This window comes from Symphodus melops (genome assembly GCF_947650265.1).
Source record: "Symphodus melops genome assembly, chromosome: 2".
Lineage (NCBI taxonomy): Eukaryota > Metazoa > Chordata > Actinopteri > Labriformes > Labridae > Symphodus > Symphodus melops.
This window is the reverse complement of record NC_136692.1, coordinates 16729227-16749624: the sequence shown is the minus strand read 5'-3', so window position 1 is coordinate 16749624 and position 20398 is coordinate 16729227. Positions and strand designations below refer to the sequence as shown.

The following is a 20398-nucleotide window of genomic DNA, read 5'->3' as shown; positions in this document are numbered from 1 at the left end:
TGGATCACCACAAAACTGAAGGGGCTTTAAGAAAGGACCAGTTAAAAAGGCTTCACACGTTTAGCAAACTTTGGTTATTAGTGTGAATAGCATTAGTCTCTCCCTTTCTCTTCCTTTTTCTTTCCTCTTGCAGTCTCTGAGAGCGTACATGTCTGTTCAGTGCAAGTCGTGACTGTGAAGTCTTCTGCCACTGGGTCGTGAAGTGTGTGTACGTCCTGACTTCATTCTTGGCAAACATACTGGAGAGAGAGGGACATACTTGATGAGGATAAGAATAAATGAGAGAGAGGAAACACACATACAGAGTGACTAGTGTATTTAGTATTCAGGGATGACAGTTCATTGATTTAGAGTGCCGTGCTGTGACGTCACACAGTAATCTAATCGTTTACGGTAGACTCTGGGCCAGTCAGTCAATGAGAGGACACATAAACGTCCTTACGACTCTTCTGATGGATGTTCACAGCAACAGCGTTAAAAAAAAAAATCCTTTGTCATTTTACATGTACAGAATATTTATTTTGAAACTGCATACAGTAGTTATGTAAATCTCACAGGACGGGTGTAACTGTAGAATGCACAATATATAATATATTGAAAAAAGGGTTTTCCAGACATGTATAGCTGGCAATGTTAATAAATAAATTACTGGTGCTTTGTCTTTTACGAAAAGAGAACTATCTTCAACTGTATGTATTCCAGAGGACTCTGTTTGGAGCAGAAACTGTATAAAGCATGTGCTGTCACCCATTGGTTTCTGAAGATCAGTTTTGAAGCCAAGCAAATGATGGCAGTTGCCCTTTAGGAAATGCTGCCTTAGGCTAACTTTCTATCAACTTAGTAATAGGAAAAGGACTGCAATGAGGGGAGAGCCTTAAGCCTCCTGGCCAACAGTTACACGTGCTACCCCCATAACGTGTGTGCTGATACAGACAATTAGCTAATAAGACCACAATCATGGTTATAACAGGCTGAAAACATGAAATGAATTTTAACATATTTTTATGGGACTTCTTGGTCTTTTGTGGACACTCAAGGAACTGCTGTTTTTTTTTTTTTTTTTTTGCACTTCTGCTTGATTTTTTTAGCACTGGCACAGGTTAACTTAAAACGTTCTCTGACCATCATCAAGTTCATGAAGTTGGCTCCTACACTTAACAAACACCCCTGATAAATTTGAACTGAAAAATGAGTCATTGATTTGATGTAGATTTTCCTCTTATTTTCCAGTTTTCTTTTTTGTTTCAACACACTAAATGATATAATGTAAAACCACAAAGAAAATGTATTATTTCTTGTGACACGGATTGGGAAACAGAGATTCAAACTATAAGAGTTAGCCAGTTCTTTTTTTTTTTTTTTTTCAAAAACTGCATTTCCTATAATGAGCACTCGAGGGTGTCCCCCAAAATGAGTCAATCCTCAAAGTAACTGTTTCAATCTTAATATATGTGATGAAGCTGCTTCATGGTATTTTCTGATGCCAACATGTTCTTTTTCACTCTTTTGTTTAAATATGTTTGAACCCAATTACAGATATTATTGATATAACGGTCAAAAGGGTTTAGTCTTAATTTAATTTAGTTCATTTCAATCAAAAATAAAAGAAAAAAGAGAGAAGAAAGCATAAAGTAAAAAAAGTAATCTGGACAAACAGTGAATGAGATCATACAAACAAGCTCTCAAATAGGACTAATCCACAATAGAGTGTGTGTGATCCTTATATCCGACATTGTGAATTATCCTTATAGCTCTTTTTTGAAGTGTGAAAAGTGGATGTAGTGTAGTCTTGCATATGAGGCCCCAAACCTCTGCACAGTAACTTAAATATGGGACAACCAGTGAACAGTACAGGATGTGGAGTGAGTGATGATCCAGAACCTGCTTTGCTTTGAATAATACTGAAATGCTGCAAGACAGTTTGGCTTGTATATGTTGTATGTGTAATTTCCTTTTTTTTTAAATTTATGGTCATATAACATTGGACTTTGTTGCCTTGTCTGCCATTGTTTGTGGAATTATTTTTACATCTTGTCTTGCCTCCTAAAACATCACTTTCAGTCTAACAGGGAGATCTCCTGCTATCAGGGATAGATTTGTAAAATCATCTCAGGAAGATTAAAGGGGCAGGTTGTCCTGACATTTTCTAGAAGTCTTCAGTCGTGCATGTGGTATCTGCCATGCATTAAACTTTAACAGAATATTTTTAGACTATTTTGCTCAATAAGGTTTTAATAAAGTTAAGGTATACTTTTATTAGATGGTTATGACACTACATAAACTAAGCATGTGATGTCTAGCTGAGGGCACATGGATGGACAGAAACATCTGTACATCTTACTCTATTCAAAATAGAACATGCCGAAGACTGAAACTGCCTTTTATATCCCTTTTAAGGAGAAAGGGAACAAACTGTGTAGGTGAGACAGAAAAACCCTAAGGGCCAAGATAAACATTTTGCCTCCTGTCGGGTAAAAAAAGATGTCATACTGAGTCACTCCTGTTTCTGGCAAAGGCACCAAATGACACCAGAGCCCAACACAAGGGGAAACAGGGACCTCTGACTCACTTTGGGGACAAACTGCGGCTGAATTTGCGTCACAAGCCGGACTCAGTGGATGAAACAGGTCATCAGATATTTATCTAGGTACTTTGTCTAAGACTTTCAAGGTGAAAAAAAATACTTCACTGTGCATGAATGATCAGCTAACTTTAGTTTGAATCCGGTCTCTCTTCAACACTCAAAAATTAATACAAAATTGGTATACAGGTGTTACAGTAAGCAACCCTGTGAGATAATACTGTATGAACACTGAGCGAGTAAATGAAGTCCAGCAGGGAGAGAAAAATGAGGTCACAGAGGAGAGAGAGAGAGAGAGAGAGCGAGAAGGGAAGTACCTGACTGAAAATTGTCCCTTTGCCATCACTTCCATTATCATTATTGCTCTGCAGTCATTTACAGGCTTGTCACTCTCCTATATGTTCTCCTATACCCTCAAACTCTGTGCCCTGCAGCCTGTCAGCTGCGTTGCTTTAACATAAGGGGTGTAACGTTAGCACTGTAATGTTTGATAATGCTCAATGAGCTGTTCTGATATACCAAAGTATTGGTCAAGGTGGAGGTGAAGATCATGCGAGTGTAAAGAGGACTATATACAGTATAGTGTGATGAGCAGCTTACAAAGTGGTCGTTTAAGAAAGGAAAAAATATGTAGAACATGCCATACTATTCACTCTTTTCATAGTTTAGTTTGAGTTCAGCGAGGTCAAGTTTAGGTGTGATGCAGGCTGCAGTGTGGGCTGCTGGTATCCCCTGATTACCAGAGGTCCTTATGGACTCTTTTTTCCCCCCACTTGTTAGTTCTCTGAGATAATGGACATGGTCTCACTCTTTACAAACACGCATGATCAGGTTACTTGGGACCTGTCCTGACCCCCAATTTCCACTGAAGTTTCCCCTCTCTAATTTTCAGACTTTTTCCAAACAATAAATGGCATATCATTAAAAACAATAAACAGCATGTCACACTGTTAAATATGCACATGTTTAAAAATGGTTGTATTGGTTGTCCTTTGAAGCAATGCTGACGGATCTCTCTTGTGGCTAATACACAAGTACTTACTACTGTACTATAAAAAATATAATATAATATATAATATAATAATAACATAGAATTGTTGAAAACTTTTCACTTATGAATCTAAAGAGTGTATATAGCATTTATTTTAGATGATGAATTCTTGGCTACATACAGTATGAAGATTATTAGCATACATAAGCTTTGTTTTTTCCTGCCAGTGGCTGCTCATGAACTTGACATTTAAACACAATTAAATAGGTAAGATGTCCCTTTACACAAATAATTTTCACTGAAAGCCTGCTTCTGTATGTAGCTCTTTGTGAACACCCACACACCCTTGTGAACAGAAATAGAGCCACAGACACAAACACACACCTACAGACTCAAACACATACCTACAGTTACTGTTTGAGTGCAGCACAATGCGAAAGCATCTGTTGTGCTGAAGTGTCCTTTTAGCAAGACATCTTAACTCCACTAAAATTGCTGGTCTACAGTATCTGAGTCGGACCATGGGCAGGGAAGAAAATACTTGTTTTGTGGTTAGGGCTGGGAAATACTAATATCAGATGTTTTACATCATACCTAAATTACAACTAGAGTGGTAATATTACCTGCTTGTTAGTGGATGTTTTTGGTAGAGATGCACCGATTGTAAAATATCTGGCCAAAACCTGATTTCTGGGTCTGACAAGCCAATTCCTATTTTGTCAGATTCTGATATTCTTTCTTTAAAGAACAAAAATGTTGATAAATATAGAGGGAGAGGGAGTGCACATGCATGGACAACACGGACATTGAACAAAACTACTAGTAGTAGTAGTAGTAGTAGTAGTAGTAGTAGTAGGTACTTTCGGACAAGAAGACACTTGTCCCCCTCAGATGATGGGCACCACACCTCCAATCTGCCAATACATGGTTTACATTGATGTCACTCACTGCATGCAAGGCATGAAAAGTGCGGCTCATGTTTGTAAATCTGACATTGGCACAGAGAAATATTTGAGGGGAGCCATTCTAAATAGACAGACAGAAAAATAAAAATAAAACAAAGGTCTGACTAGTGAAGTCAAACACAATCAATAAAATAAATGAATAAATTAGAATTATTAAAATGCAAATAATATGGAATACTCAGCCCGATATAACTGCAAAGACATCCAAGAAAAAAAAGCAAAACATTTACACATAAACATTTCATTGTATGACATGTTACATGCTTGCAAATACACTAGAGGAAAAACGTGCGCAACAAGGAAACAAAAGTCCATGTGCTCTGTCCTTGTGAGGTCCATGATTCATGCTGGCAGTGGACAGGGGACAGGTAGGACAATACGCTCGTTCATTCACTCAAAGGGAGAGAGAGATTGACAGAGAGAAACAACGATAGAAAATGAAGAAAGGTAGAGAACGATATAGGTGCATGGAAAAACTGGAGGAGAATTAAAGAGATGGGAGAGAATGATGTGTGAGAACAGGAAAGGAAAAAGATGAGTGTCCTTATAATTAATAGACCTATAGAGAACAAGGCACAGCATACCTAACAAACTGTACCTGATGAATGTGTCACTTGATTTAAGTCTGACATTAATATGGAAAATCTGGATTTCTATTACTGTTATTGAGCAAGGCAGCTGTTGATGGAGCTGGAGTAAACATTTTCAATAACCAATGTTTTATCAGAACAACCTTTTAAAAGCAGAGCTGTGGCTTGATAACATCCTTACTTTTCCTAAAGAGGTTTCCTAAAGGGCTGTTGCAAAATGCAACAGGAGGAGATGAACAGTTGAATTGATCTGAAATACAAAGAGTACAATAAATAGACCCTCAGTTCTTTGTGAAACAGAAAGGTGAGCATTTGCTCTTTTGTATCATCAACACTTACACGTGAAGATGACTCCATTATATTGAGTCATACACAATGTAACATGATGAAAAGGCACAAGAAGCAGGGGCAGCCACAACACAGTGAGACTAAGCCTCCTGATCTGCCACCGTGGCACTCACTCTACCTGATCATACATGAAGCTCAATTATGATAAGAAAGACTAAGATAAGAGGGGAGAGAAAGGCAAGAAGGGAAAATAAGGCAGTCTGGGTTGGAGGTATAGAGAGAGATAGTCCATCAGCTGAGTGTTAGCACTCTGCTGAGATCAGCAATAATGTGTTAGCTAGAAAATGGGGGGGGGGGGGCGGTGAGGATGGAGAATGTGGTCAGAAGGAGAGTGCTTCTGCCAATGAAAGCTTCAGCAACCAGGAGACAGAAAGAGAACTGAGAAAAAAAGAAAAAGAAACAGAGTAGAATTGAAAGGAGAGACAAAAAAAGATGTTTGGATGGGAAAAAAAACAGTGTCTTTGATGATATAAGCTTAAGGATTTCTGAAGACTGGGTTGATGGAGCACAAAAAAAGATAAAAAGAAAACACCCCTTCACCTCCAACCATACAGATTTCCTTTCCTGACACCCCTCTTTACCACGAAAATGGATTCTCCCAATAAGCAAAAGTGTTGTACCACCTTGGTAGCAAGGGTCAGGGCGAGTAGTGACGTAACAGTCGTAAAATTCTGCTTAATGCCCTGTGTAGAAAAAAGAGCACGGCTGCTGTGAGAGGTTTAGAGAGCAGAATTATTACATCTTGCCATGATTCTACAGAAAGGTTTACTACCCTTACTATGTCCATGCTGACCTGCACACATTTGCACATAAGAGACAAACATAGAGGTACTCATTGTCCCTGAAAAGTGCTGAATGGAATTAAGGGGAGGTGATTCAAGACACATACTATTCGGCTGTTAAGGAATACAATTATTAAGGAACTCCCTGAGCATAGTTACCAAGGCGTTGCTGTAGGCATTGACAGCGAACACCTACAGTAAACCCTAGGCGATTTTAGACATTTATATTTTTGTAAAAATAGTTTGTTTCAAGGCTGGCAAAAGAGAACTTGTGATATACTGTACATTTATTTTTCCCCCCCAAATCTTTATGTGCAGAATCAGCTCCAAAAGCAAGCTTATATTTGTGATGAAGTCATTTTTTCTTAGTTAACAATATGCATGATACCATTTGTTTATTATTTTCCCTATGTTCGAATATTGTACAAATGTGTGTGTGTGTGTGTGCGTGAGTGTGTGTGTGTGTGTGTGTGTGTGTGTGTGTGTGTGTGTGTGTGTGCGTGTGTGCGTGTGTGCGTGTGTGTGTGTGTGTGTGTGTGTGCGCGTGCGTGTGAAAGGAGGATGAGGGCTCAGTGGGAGGGGACAGGAGCTCACACTGTGATGACACATGGCACTCCCACACTATTTCCACACAAAACACACATAATCCATGAACATATACACACACGAACACACACACACACACACGAACAGCTCATGCACATGTCAGTGTCTGGAACTCGTCCTGGTCTTTGCATGTTGTGAGTCTGTTACTATTTTAGTGAAAAAAGCCACACTGTGATGGCTAGTATTACATATAAACACACTTGTAAATATTGGTAACATATTTTTATATAACTATATCATTTCCTATTTAAAACTATATGCAAATATTTAATGTTTTCTGTTATTAGCTGCTATTTCAAAAGGTTTTCTTAGCCATGCCAGGACTTTCTTTAACAAAGCCAAGACTGTTTTGTCCCTAAACCTAAGTAAACTCAAACATTAATGGTGTCACATTGAAAAACAGATTTTTTCATTTTTATTTTTTTGTAGGTATTATTGACCAATTTAGGTGGGACTCTGTTCTAATTAGACAAGAGGTGGAACAAATACCTGCATATGTGGAAATACAACAAGCCAGTCATAAAAGGGACGCATTGCATCTCTTCATCGCTAGTTTAACTGGAAGTATCATTTTGCTACATTACTGCCAATACACAGTCCTATTTTGCCAATAAAGATCTTGGATTTTACGATGGGGTATATAATCCTTATTGTTACCCAGCTACCCATCCTCTTCTTTTTGGCAACAGTTGTACTGGGCTGGCATCATGTAGCACGACAACCTGAGTCTTATTTTTGAAGATTTGCCCATCAGGCAGATTATTCCAAATCCTCTGAGGCCTGATGAATAAAGTAAACTTATTTTAGTCCTCACTCTGAACCTCTTTTAAACAATTCAGAAATGCGGGAATACAGATGGCCCTTCTGGGGATGAGCAAATCTTGAACTCATCAAAACACACCAGTAACCAGAACAGATCATTCTTAATAGACATTCACAATAACTAATGTATGTGATCACTAATGTGTGTCTGCGTAAGATAAAGCGTCTTTGAATATGTTGTAAAATTAAATACTAGTGTTCAGCACCATGGAGGGACAGAGAAATGGATCATTCAATACCTGTGCTGTATTCTTCATTAGAGTGTAGGCCTACTCGTTGTGTGTGCCATGTGTGCACATATTTATGATGCATGTGTATTCCTATTTGTTGGGGATAAATAATGCAAATCGATTTGATTTGACTGTGAGTGTGTGTGTGTGCTGTTTTATTTTCTGCAGTGCGTGCACGCCTGCTTGCTTTTGTGTGCGCACACATTTTGGTGTGTGTGTGTGTCTAGGTTTGTTTGTGCGTGCAGGGAAAGTTCTGCTACCGTGTGCACCATGGACAGGAGCTTGTGTAAGAGGAGGGTTTGAGGGGGTAGGTGAGGATAATGTGTGTGTGTGTGTGTGTGTGTGTGTGTGTGTGTGTGTGTGTGTGTGTGTGTGTGTTTGGGGTTAAAAATCAATCGTTAGGAGACACACTTGTCTTTACTTCCCTGCTTCTGCAGCAGTGCCAAGATTCCATCAATGAGTGAGTGTGTTGCCTTGGTTACGCTTGCTTATGAATGAGAGCGGGTCGGTAACCGTGGAGACTCGGCAAAGAGAGGAAATGCCGGTTGTCATGGCGACTGCATGGACTGAGGAGAGACTGGGCCAAGGAAAGGTGCGGAGTGACCCATAGGGTTTTCATCAGCAGAGCAATCAATCATCAACTTTATTGTCATGGTTATCGTCATCATCATGTTTAGGTATCCTTATGAAGAGACAGAGATAACAGAATAACATAAACTGCTCTCTAGGTCATGATAGTTTTTCATTGTCCTAGTTTCAGGTTTTAAAATGTGTCTCTTTTAAGATTTTCAGATTTAACATCTTACAATTTAGCTTCATACATTACCTTTGCATTTTGACGGCTTTTACAGATTTAAGGAGATACTAGGGGCTTCCTCTTCTTTTTTCTTTTTTTTATAACAGGTCTGAGTCTATATAACTTGTACACAACGTTTTACTGGGCCCAGTTGTTTAAATATAATCTTATCTCATTAAAGCTAACTAGACTGGACCAATAATGAAAACGAATGAGAGGATTTTGTATCAGGTAATCCAATCGTGGTTTATATCTTGATAAAGTCTCCAGTTTGTGCTGTTTAAAACTTGTCAGTACTCTGCTCCCAGCAGATGGCTTATTAGAGGAACCTTTTATATTACTTTTAAATAGGTCAAACAAAATAATTCCTGAAATTTTCCATGGTAACAGCTACATCAATGCAGTGACAAAGATATGTCTAATATTAGGGTTGTGGGGAAAAAAAAGTTATAAATACACTTTTAACGTATTTCTCCAAAATAGCTGTTAATGAGCAATTTCACACATGCAGGTTTGAGGAATTTTCAGTTTGTGTGGGATTTGGTGCCCCCTATGGACAAACTTCATTATATGATGTCCTTAGATTAAAAGTCTGTATCTAGATCAGGTTGATCCAATCCAGTTTTTCTTTGAAAACGCTGTGACAAGAGTGAACTTGATGACCTGCTATCCACAGGACGATGATCATACTGAAAGTTTATTTCTAAATCAGGACCTAAACCAGAGGAATACTTTCGAGCAGCTGGGCCCAGAAAAGTTCTAAAGCCCACAGATGTAATCTAGTGATATTGGAAAAAGACTAAAGTAAGCCCCAAACTAAAATAGTTCTGTATTTCCTCAGTAATTGTTTTTGTTTTGTTCAATCAAGTCTTCATTTAAATCCAAATAGGGCTGCAACTAATGATTATATTTTATGTCGACAAATCTATTGATTATTTTTTCAATAAGTTGATTAATCATGATTATTTGGCATACTATTTTGGACCACACTTTAACGTTAAGCATGCATAAATGAGAGAAGGAATAGAATAATGTAAACAGCGGTAGCGATACTGCCCCCACCACTTCCTGTAGTGAACTGCAAGTACAGTTTTTCCCGTCCGGTATTTGATTTTACCAATAACAAAAACAATAATACAACGCGTTGACTCTTGAATTCATGCGTTGATTCTTCTCCGTAGTCAATGTATTCAATTATGTCAAGTATTCGTTGCAGCCCTAAATCCAATGCTATGAATAAATTATTCTAATGTAAGTCTGCCATCTTTTTAGTTTGTGAGATTCCAAATGATTAAGATTTCATATATTTGTCTGATTATGGACAATGGATAAAACGTCAAGTGTTTATCTGTCACTTCAGAAATCAATGTCATATTCTTATCCTCTTCCCTAGAATTCTCTGTCCACTGTGTTAAGTTACACATATAAACATTGGAAAGCAAGAGTAATAATGTCTCTAGTACATTAAGACACCTTGTTGTGCTTTAAATTTTTTTTCTTGTTTTTTTATAAGGAAAGTGCACAACATAGTGCAAGAGCTCTTTTGCGGCTGGGGGAAGGTGAATACCCTGTTTGGATAACGTAACCCAGTATAAACTGTGTCTCTCTGTTCATATGCACTCTGCAGGTTGATTGTAAGGTGTTTCCCTCCAGTGCGAGCCTCTGTCATCACAATCCAAACACCTCCTCCCTCAGCTGATACAGCTCTCTCTTTCTCCCAAGAGGCTCTCTGTCAGTATGCCTCTCTTCCTCTCTCTCTTTCTTTCTCTCTCTCTCTCAGCAGTTGAATCTAACACTTTTGACACACAGGACTATCACTCTCTTTCAATCTGTTCACTCTCTGTCACTTGAGGGATTTTCCATCTCTTCCCCTCCCAGTTTGTATTTCTTAAGGGAAATCTAGACCAAGAGTGGAATAAGCACACACCTCCCATATGTGTTTGTAAAATTTCATGAAAAGAAATGATTTTGTATGTTTTTGTCATGTCGTCTCACTTATTCATTATTGAAAATAAATAGAAAGAAGGAGAATTGTGGGAAGCGATTTACGAGAAGGATTAGCATCTAAACTTCAAGTACAAAATTCTGAGATGAATACACAGAGCTTGACACAAATACTCTTGTTTAACATTCTCTAACAACATAAAGGTCACAAGCAACATACATTTTATTATGTTTTTCTCACACTAAGATCAAAATCACTAATTCAAATTACAATAAGTACATCCAAACATCACAGAGCGGCATTAGACATAATGAGCAATTTTTAAAAAAAGCTAAACGCTGCTGCATCGTGGCAGAGTTGTCCAAAGCCTGTCCACAAAGTAAATTATAAAAAAAGTCCATTTGGAGATTTCCCCTTTGTGACATCAGAGGGAGCAATAACTCCTCCTCTATGTGGGTTACACCCATTAGTGTTTGTTGTGCCTACTGCGTCTGCCTTCTCACTGTAAACAATCAAGCATGTTGCTAAAAAGCTCAAGCCACCCAAGCCCTTCCAGAAGGGCGTTATCAAACTTATTTGCACAGAAACAGCCTGCTCTGAGCGAATGTGAAACAGTGGGGTTTATAGGCATGATCAAATAGGATCAGAGTGGATTTTTGGCAAGATACTTAAAAGAAATGTTTTGAGAACCGCTGGGACATATTTGAACTTTTTGAAAAGGAATATAAGATGTGACCTTTTAAATTACTCCCAACTTGACAGATATTGATGTTGGAGAGTACCAGTGCATATGTAGATTATCCAATAACCCAAGTTTGAGCTCCAAACTAAGTGGGGAGGTTTATATATATGACTTTTTGAACAAATAACCACATTAGACATAACATATATCCTCTGTTATACATCATTGAGGTTTAGTACATTCTATGTTAATTTAAGCAAATAAAATAAATCCATAACTTTTACAGAACAAAACAATAACATAATATCAACAATGCTTAAAAAGTTGTTAGCATCAAGAAATCCAGTCTATTCTAGTTGTAATTCGAACATAAACAAGTTTTTTATAGTTACATCATTACCTTTAAATGCATTTCTAGGTTTAGTAAAGAAGTAGGTTAAAACACATTTTTTCACTTTTTACACCTAAAACCATTTTTTAAAACCTGATGATTTTTACCACACACAGTTTAACTGTAACCTTACCTTTCATAAAATTTGTTTGTAAAAGCAGCAGCTTTTTTAAATATTATGTGAACAAATTGTGATTGAATTGAATCAGATCAATAAAATTGAATAATAATTGTCTGAATAGTTGTGCCATTTCATTTCCTCTTCTGACGCTAATTACTTTTGTGCTTACTCAGTTCAATTTCCCTCTCTTTCAATTAAATTCTAAACTGTTCCTCCTTTTACACTGTAGTTGTTTCCTTTATCCGAACAGCATCCCATGCCCCTCCTTCTTTATTCTATTCCTCCATCCATGCTGCTTCCTCTTCTGGCCACCTCAGTGTATTGCATTCCAGGTTCAGTTGTTGCCAGGGGTGACAGCATCCTGGAGGTTTGGGTTGTCTGACAGAAACTGCTGGTTTCTGTCCTGCATGGTTGAATACTGAAGCTCTGCATTCACCCTGAAAAAAGGAGCAGTGCAATCTGTAAGAAATACATCTCGAGTGAAAAAGAGAAAAAAATGAATTACAGAAAGAGTGACACTTGAGCTTTTTGGCTCTATCCATAAATTCATTTAAGCATATGCCCAGCTCTTTGACAGTTAAAATTGTTTCTGATGCTTAGGGATAGTTACTCTTTAGGCTAAATATATGAAAGGGAAAATGCAGTAAAAATATGTTTGTTAACATCACTGTGGGCATATTTTTTATCGTGACCACCAAGGGACTGCAGAAAGTGAAATCAAAAGTCACAGGCAGATGATGATATTTGCCATTATTCACAAAGAGACTGTGTCAGATGTTGGACCTGAGGCTGTCTGAGACTCGCTCTGCTGAAGTCCAGTTTTTTTGAAGCTTTGCATCATGGTCTTAAACCGGGGCAGTTAAAAAGCCATTGAGGTAATGAGGGGCTTGGCTGCCTGTATAGTGTCTGTTAATAAATTACCTCTTACTGGAAATAGCAACGAACCTGGAGAGTCGGAAGAGAGAAAAAAGGGTTTATAGAAAAGAGAGAATGTTTAGGTTTAGTATAGACTCACTCACCTTTGTTTCCCTCTTCCTATTTTCCAAGTCTATTGGATCTCTTTTTTCTGTTAATTTTTCTGCAGAATTAATCACTATCAGGAACTATAATGTTACATCAGGCTTATTTTTTTTCTTTTTGGAGGAATTGTGGGGGGAAGCGTATATGCCCTGCCCCCTATGATAAGCCATTAGAGATAGTATCAAAAGGGTAACGGGGGGAGGACTGTATCCATGTGTACCGTTTGAGTTGGAGAGGCAGAGAAGCAATGTGTGTGTGTGTTTGTGTATGAGCTCACAAGCTGTGCCTCTTGCACTTCCACATAGCCTAAAATGCCATCTACATTCACACACTGGGACACCAGTAATACGCCATCACTGATGCAATGTGTGAGTACGAAGGCGAAATGGCTGCGGAACTATGTTGTGTTTGGGCTACCTTTTTGGATAGAGCTCCTTAACAAATCCAAGTTTCAAAAAGCGGGATGTCCATGGGTGCCCCCCCCCCCCCCCCTATTTTAAGTTAACAAGGGTTGTTTTGCAAGAGGCACTTTGTGGAGTGTCAAGTAACATATTTTTATATTGTTACTTTTTTTTCTAACTTCAGAAAAACATATCCTTTTGGAGTCTGACAAGAGTGCAGTGTATTTATGTGTATATTGGGATGGGGGGGATGGTAGGGAAGGGCTTTTGTATTTTATCAGCTATCACTGCTACTACCACAGGATGCATTGCCACCTGTCTTTTATTAAAAAAAAATTAATGCATTTATTTGAGATTCTGAAGTGTGCTTTCATAATTGATTAACTAACACAGATGTTGTTTGTTAGGACACTAGAAAATACTTTCTTGGAACAGGAGGAGACCAAAATCACTTTGAGGTCTGATTAGTAAAGACAAATAATTTCCTTCAGTTTTCTGATTCTAACTGAAAACATTTGGCTGCAACTGAAGTTGAAAAATTGTCTGGCAAACTTAAGTGCCAATTGGAGCTTTAAAAAAGCAGAAATGATAAAGCTGCAGAAAATATACACTTTATTTTTATCATCAAGGGCTGTTCAATCTTTAATGATGTCTGGGTTAAGGTCAGCGTGGTTCCTCCCCTCTCTTTCTCTCTCTCCTCCTACTCAGAGCATCCCTTCTCTTTACGCCCCCACACTCTCCCCACACCATCCTGTTGAACAGACCTGTCTTCCGCCCCCGTTCAAAACAGAGCATGGAATTTTCCAGCCTGTCTGTGGCTGGCTTTACACCAGGGCTTCACACACGCTACAAGAGAATCACAGACACGATTCAGTTCTTAATATTGAAATTGTCCATTTAACAACAGTTAAAGGCTCTATGCTGCTTTTAGCCAAATAAAAATGTCTTTCTCGGATAGACCATTCGACATTTTCTCATGTGTAAACGGTATTTTAGATTTGAATTCACATTTCTTTACATGTCACATGTCAGTGAAAGTGTATCATTGGTTAAGTTTTTAATTGCTTCAGCAGTGTGTAACACAGTAATGTTGCAGCCATTTTGCCCAGTAAACAATTTTTGGTTATATTGTGATTTGGTCAAAGAGCTCCGGCAACACTTGCAGTATAAAGAGAATCATCAAAAACACTTTAAAATGCAGACATCATTTACACAGGGTAGTAATCCCTACTGGCAGGCCTTCCTGCATGCATCAAACCCGTGCAGATAATACAAAGTGCCTCAGCATGACGGGTCTTCAACCTACCTTAAAGTGCACAAGTCACTTTGCTGTTCATCTCCTTACACTGGCTCCCACTTACTGCTTATATCAAATTTAAAACTCTGCTGCTCGCTCAGAAAACAGCAACCAAAACAGATCCTCATTACCTAAACTCTCATCCTGCATTAAAGGCATCTGATCCAACCTTCACAACAGGGTCTTAAGACGTTAACTAGACTCTTCTCCTTCGTTGTCCCATGGAGGTGGAATAAACTTCCAAACTCCATTTGATCTGCACAGTCCCTTTGCACCTTTAAGAAAACGCTAAAGACAAAGCTCTTTCAAGACAACCTTAATAATGATGATAACGATTGTCTCGATATTATTGATGATGGTGGTGATGATGATGATGATGATGATGATGATGATGATGATGAAGGTAATGATGGTCATTTTTGTTTGAAATTATGACTTTTAAGATGTTTTTATTACGAGTTAGAGCTTTTAAGTACTGGCATCAGTGATGCGCTTTGCCTCTGTGCATTGCCTGTCAGCACCTGTGTGTCCAATCGGACTCAAAGATTGTTTGCACCTACTGACACTGTTTTCACTTTTTTCTAGATCCTTGCTTGTGTTGTACTTACTGTTTTATGTACATCCTTTTTGGTAAAAAGCAAAGTGAATTGTAGAATTGCAAGTCCATCATCTTTGCGGAAATGTGTCACTATAGTAACATTGATAAAGTTGTTACTGCTAAGTGTTGCTGGAGCATCTTGACCTTTTTCATTCTCCATGTACCTTGGTAATTGGTGAAGTTGTGCAAGATATGTGCTGCTAAAGATACATGATGATTTTAAAGAAATAGCCTAATAACTTCATCTCTGTTTTTCTCCCTTCAGTATCCTGTCGTCACTGGGGTCTCAGTTTGACTTGAAGACATTGCGAGCTGTCAGAGTGCTGCGACCACTGAAACTGGTGTCTGGGATTCCCAGTAAGTGCTGGGTTGTGTGTGTCTTCATGTGTGTACAGTACTCTGCATGCTTTACCAATGAGTGCAGTCTCTGTCCTCTTCTTTTTATTTAGGTCAAAGAAGTACATTTTCTCTGGCATTTTGCATCACTTGCTTTTCATTTGCAGCACATTTCCGTTAAGAAATTTGTGACCTATGTCGGCCACGGTATTTATTAACCATTTTACGTTAGGGTTATAAACCTAAGTTACAACTTTATAGATGGTTTGCAGACCATTTAGTGACACATTGTCACTATGCATTTACATTATTATAGATGCTTTATAGGTGTTTCACAATTTATCTAACCTTTACATCATTTGGTAATCATTAATAAAATATTGAATGCAATTTAGAATTGTGATGTTGACTAAAGTAATAAGGTAGCAGCAATAATGCAGTACATCATTTGAACACTCAATCAACATTTTCCATTTTCTTTGTATTGTTTGTATACAGTAAAATAGCTATTAACTAAAGTAAATTCACTTTCCAATTATGGTTTATTGATGATAGTAGTACAAAGTGTTAACTAAATGAGCTTCATTAATGCACACCAAATTTAACATTCAGATGCAATATTAATTAATTTCACTACATGTTCCTTCTCTGATTTTCTTCCTTTGTCCTCCAGGCCTGCAGGTGGTGCTCAAGTCCATCATGAAGGCTATGATCCCCCTGCTACAGATCGGCCTCCTGTTGTTTGTGGCCATCCTCATGTTTGCCATCATCGGCCTGGAGTTCTACATGGGAAAGTTCCACACAGCTTGCTATGATGAATTCACAAGTGAGGATACAATGACAGACAGTACAATGCTGGCATGAACCATTCATTGTTGGTAGCTTCATCCTATTAAGGCTTGACATTAACCATTGAGCCATGAGCCAGCATGCACAATACCATGGCCCTGACCTGCACACCTACTGTATGTCACATAGTATTTGCATGTGTTGTTAAACAAGTCCAAATGCGTGCTGTTTCTTATGCTATCAATGTTTTGCATTAGATAAACGTTACTGTTTTTTTTCTTCTTTTTGCTCCTCAGCTAACTTGGATGATATAACTTCAATGTACTCTCTCCTTCTGTCTCTCTCTCCCTCTCTCTCTCTGAGCAGATGAGATAGTGGACGACATACCGTGTGGAACAGCAGAACCTTCCCGGTTGTGTCAGAACGGCACGTCATGTAAGGGTGGCTGGCTTGGGCCAAACAACGGCATCACCCAGTTCGACAACATCCTGTTTGCCGTGCTCACCGTCTTCCAGTGCATCACCATGGAGGGATGGACAGATATGCTCTACCATGTATGTTATTCTGTCCCTCTGACTTTGTTTTTAATATGCAAGAGTTTCCATTGACAATTTTGTTATTCAACAATTACCACCATTGAAAAGGCATTAAAAAGTGTTGCAATAGTGATTTTTTTAAAGCTCTTTTTCAGATATATAAAAACAAAAGAACTATAGTTCAGCTGCATTAGTTCATAGTTCTCACTTGACAAGATTTACACATAATAACATACATAATATCAATAACATAAAATGATCAATAGAATGTTAATTGCAAACAGGCTTAAATAGTTGATATAAAGCATCAAGCTTGTATTAAAAAGTGTCCGTCACAATTTTCACGATTGGAAATGTTCACCATATTTAACGGACCCAATGGACTAACAGAAAGGCTTAAATCTCAAAATATACTTTTCTAATCTCATTAAAGTTATCAGTGTAAGTGTCATTGTATCTATGGAGGGTATAATCTTTCTTGTGGACCAACCACTTGGACGTCACTTGTGATTTGTCCAGAGGGGTGGTGAAGGGGTTTCATTAACCCTCATGGTTCCAGCCCAAAATCCTGATTGGCTATCTGCCTTGTCAGGCCAGGACTTAAATTAGAATCAAATATTAGGGCTGTGCTCCAACATGCTGCTGGTATCTTTCTTTGCATTTCAATGAGGGAACATTTTGTTTTTGAACTTGAAATTGTGACTTTCTATAAACATCTTTGAGCCCTAAAATAATTCATTTTAAAATGTTTAGAACATACTACTGTGTTGTGTTACTTTGTAAAGTTACAAAATGAATACACTAGAACAGTGTTTTTCAACCAATGTGCCGCAGCACACCAGAATACCCTTTTAATATGAGTCGTTAAAGTAGATCCGATAAGTTGAATTAGAATTTCTTGGTTGTCTTGTTTGTGTCTGTGTGTCAAAATTTCATACCAGCCATGGTCCTTTGTTGCGTCTTTAAACCGATGTCAGTGGAACATGTTCCATCATAAGCATAAAATAGTTTTATATTTGATTCCAAACACCATCAATTCATCCAAAAGGCATTCTTCATCCTCCCCTTCTCTCTTTTAATCATCCTCTGTTTTACTTTCTTTAGCTCCTCATCTGTCTTTTTCTCGCCGCTCCTTCTCTCGCCGCCTCCTTCTCTTCCCCTCTCTATTCTCGTCTGTCTCGCTCTATATTTAACATCTTTCCTGATGGATAGAGGCTGAATTCCACTCTCACACAGGCAGTCAGGAGGAAACCAATGAAAGTTTAATAGAGAACGGGTTGCTCGCACTCTACCATGCGGTATAAAAACTTAACAAACTCGTTAAGCACTTCAGCAGCAGATAATCATCAGCTGATAGTTCCATTTAGATCTTATAAGGGTCACAGAATCAGAATCTCTTCCCGGAACCTGATTTTATCTGATTGTCAGCTTGGTCTGTGGAGCGAAAGAAGTGAGTTTCACTTGATTTTGACGTCACCGAGTGCAGTGAGTGTTTAGGACAGCAGAAGACGTTGTAATGTCTCACAGCGCATGGCGTGTGTCTCTGCACGCAGATGCAACATCTCCGCTTTGAGGTCAGGCTTTTAGATAGAAAATGGGACACTCCTGAGCCAGCATAAAATAGTTCAGGTCTCCTTGGTCCTTAAGCAGTATGGAGAAAGGTGCCAACTTCTGTCAGACCGTCTTTGTGTCTTCAGGTTGTAATGCCTCCTGTTCTATAGAAGACTTTAAAAAGACTTTGAAAGGACTTTCATCTAGCCTTTTAACGTCTAAAGACATTTAAGTTGCCTTTCACATTTATTTCACAGTCTGCATATCATGCAGGATAACTATTTATGCTATTTCAAAACCCATCGTTAACAACTGACATCAGATATCAAGTTCCTTTTAGAGTGTCCACAGTGGTTACAAAATGTCTTCTAGCCAAGACTTCCTCTAGCATGTGCTACATTGTTTACTGTCAAATTAGCTATTAGAGAAGAGACTGTGTATTCAGATAAAAAGAGAATCCCCTTTGAATAAGTCTATACGACCCACTTCAGCAGTATGAGCAAGAAAAAAAATCTATATATATGTTCTTGTGATATACCTTCAATTAATGATTCAGAGATTTAACAAAATTACAACACTGACATGCAGATTTGAAAAAAGGAAAAATGCAAGGTTCAATAGGATAAACCTGACACAGTGGGAGAAGGAAATTGCTTTTAAAATTCTAATCTGTAGAATGGAGGTTGGACCCAACATTTGACCCAACATTTGAAGAGTTGAGACAGAATCAAAAGTTAACCACAAATAATAGTCAGGCAGTTTAGAACACACTAAAACCTAAAACTAGCACATCGGCATCATATCAAGCTGTAAACAAAAAAACATTTAGTGGAATGGGTGACTCTTAAAGGTATTTAATGAAGATTGTGACAGCTAGTAGTATTAAAGAGCTGTGTTTTTAGTAATCAATCTATGATATGTTTGAGTTATGCACGAGGACACACAGACTTAGATGGGAACGTACTGTAGGTATTGAATTTGGTAAATGGCCTTGAGCTTATATAGTCATCAGACATGTTGCTGCAGCAGCTGCTGACCGAACCCCCAACCTTCTGGTTGAGAGGATCTACCTCAGAGCCACAGCTCTCCATTTGTTTATATATTGATGCCATGTTGATGGTATCACACTATTCCCTGTGGTGGTAATGTGCACACACAAAAAAACACTGTAGAAGAAGACTGACAGTAAACAAACAAGGATTTCAATAATGTATGATTTCAAATGTTCAAAGAGTTATAATTGGAAATGTTTTAAAGGTAGAAAATGTACTCCACACCTTTTTAAGAGCACAAGGATACCATCGAAGTGTTATGAAAAACTTGGTTACCAGAACCTTACTGTGCCCAAGAAAACTTGACATCCCACCTTCATACAAAATGTTTTTTTTAATCTTTTTTTTTTTTAATTTAATTGCAAAAATGAGTAAAAACTGTCTCACTTCCAGCCGCTGGTACATAAATATTTATCACCAAAACAGTTCCAAATCAACCAGCTGTATTTCAGACAGAAATGTAGACAGTAGTTTTGGAGATAAAACATTGACAGATAATTGTTGAGGAGAAAATTTGCATTTCAAGTGAAACATATTTTACCTTTCAGGTCGGAGTAACGAGACATTTTAAAGTAATTCATTGTAACACATCTGTCTGTCTGTGTGTCTGTCTCCCGCAGAGTAACGATGTGGAGGGCAGCGCCTGGAACTGGTTGTACTACATCCCACTCATCATCATTGGCTCCTTCTTCATGCTCAACCTGGTGCTGGGTGTACTCTCAGGGTAAGACTTGTGTGTGTCTAAGAACACTCTTAGTCATTTCTTAATGCTAAAAATGTTGCCCTTCTCTTAACATACCTAATACAGTACTGAAGAAGATTCTCAGTTTTCTTTTCCGATTACAGAAAATAAAAAGCAGAAACTTTTTTGGGGTTTTTTTACATATCGGGAATAAATATTCCAATAGTTCCAATGGTAGGCAAATATAGTCCAACAAAATGCAAAGAAAAGCCAAGTTGTGAAGAAA

General features: G+C 38.2%; 1 protein-coding gene across 1 annotated transcript in view; it reads left to right on the top strand.

The window, feature by feature from the left end:
* The window catches only part of cacna1ab (calcium channel, voltage-dependent, P/Q type, alpha 1A subunit, b), a 136974-nt gene that overhangs the window by 40028 nt on the left and 76548 nt on the right, over positions 1-20398 (top strand). The window contains exons 4-7 of the mRNA XM_079336713.1: positions 15432-15523; positions 16176-16328; positions 16658-16845; positions 20051-20154. Coding sequence (XP_079192839.1) covers positions 15432-15523; positions 16176-16328; positions 16658-16845; positions 20051-20154 — 537 coding nt within the window. The remainder of the gene's footprint in view (positions 1-15431; positions 15524-16175; positions 16329-16657; positions 16846-20050; positions 20155-20398) is intronic.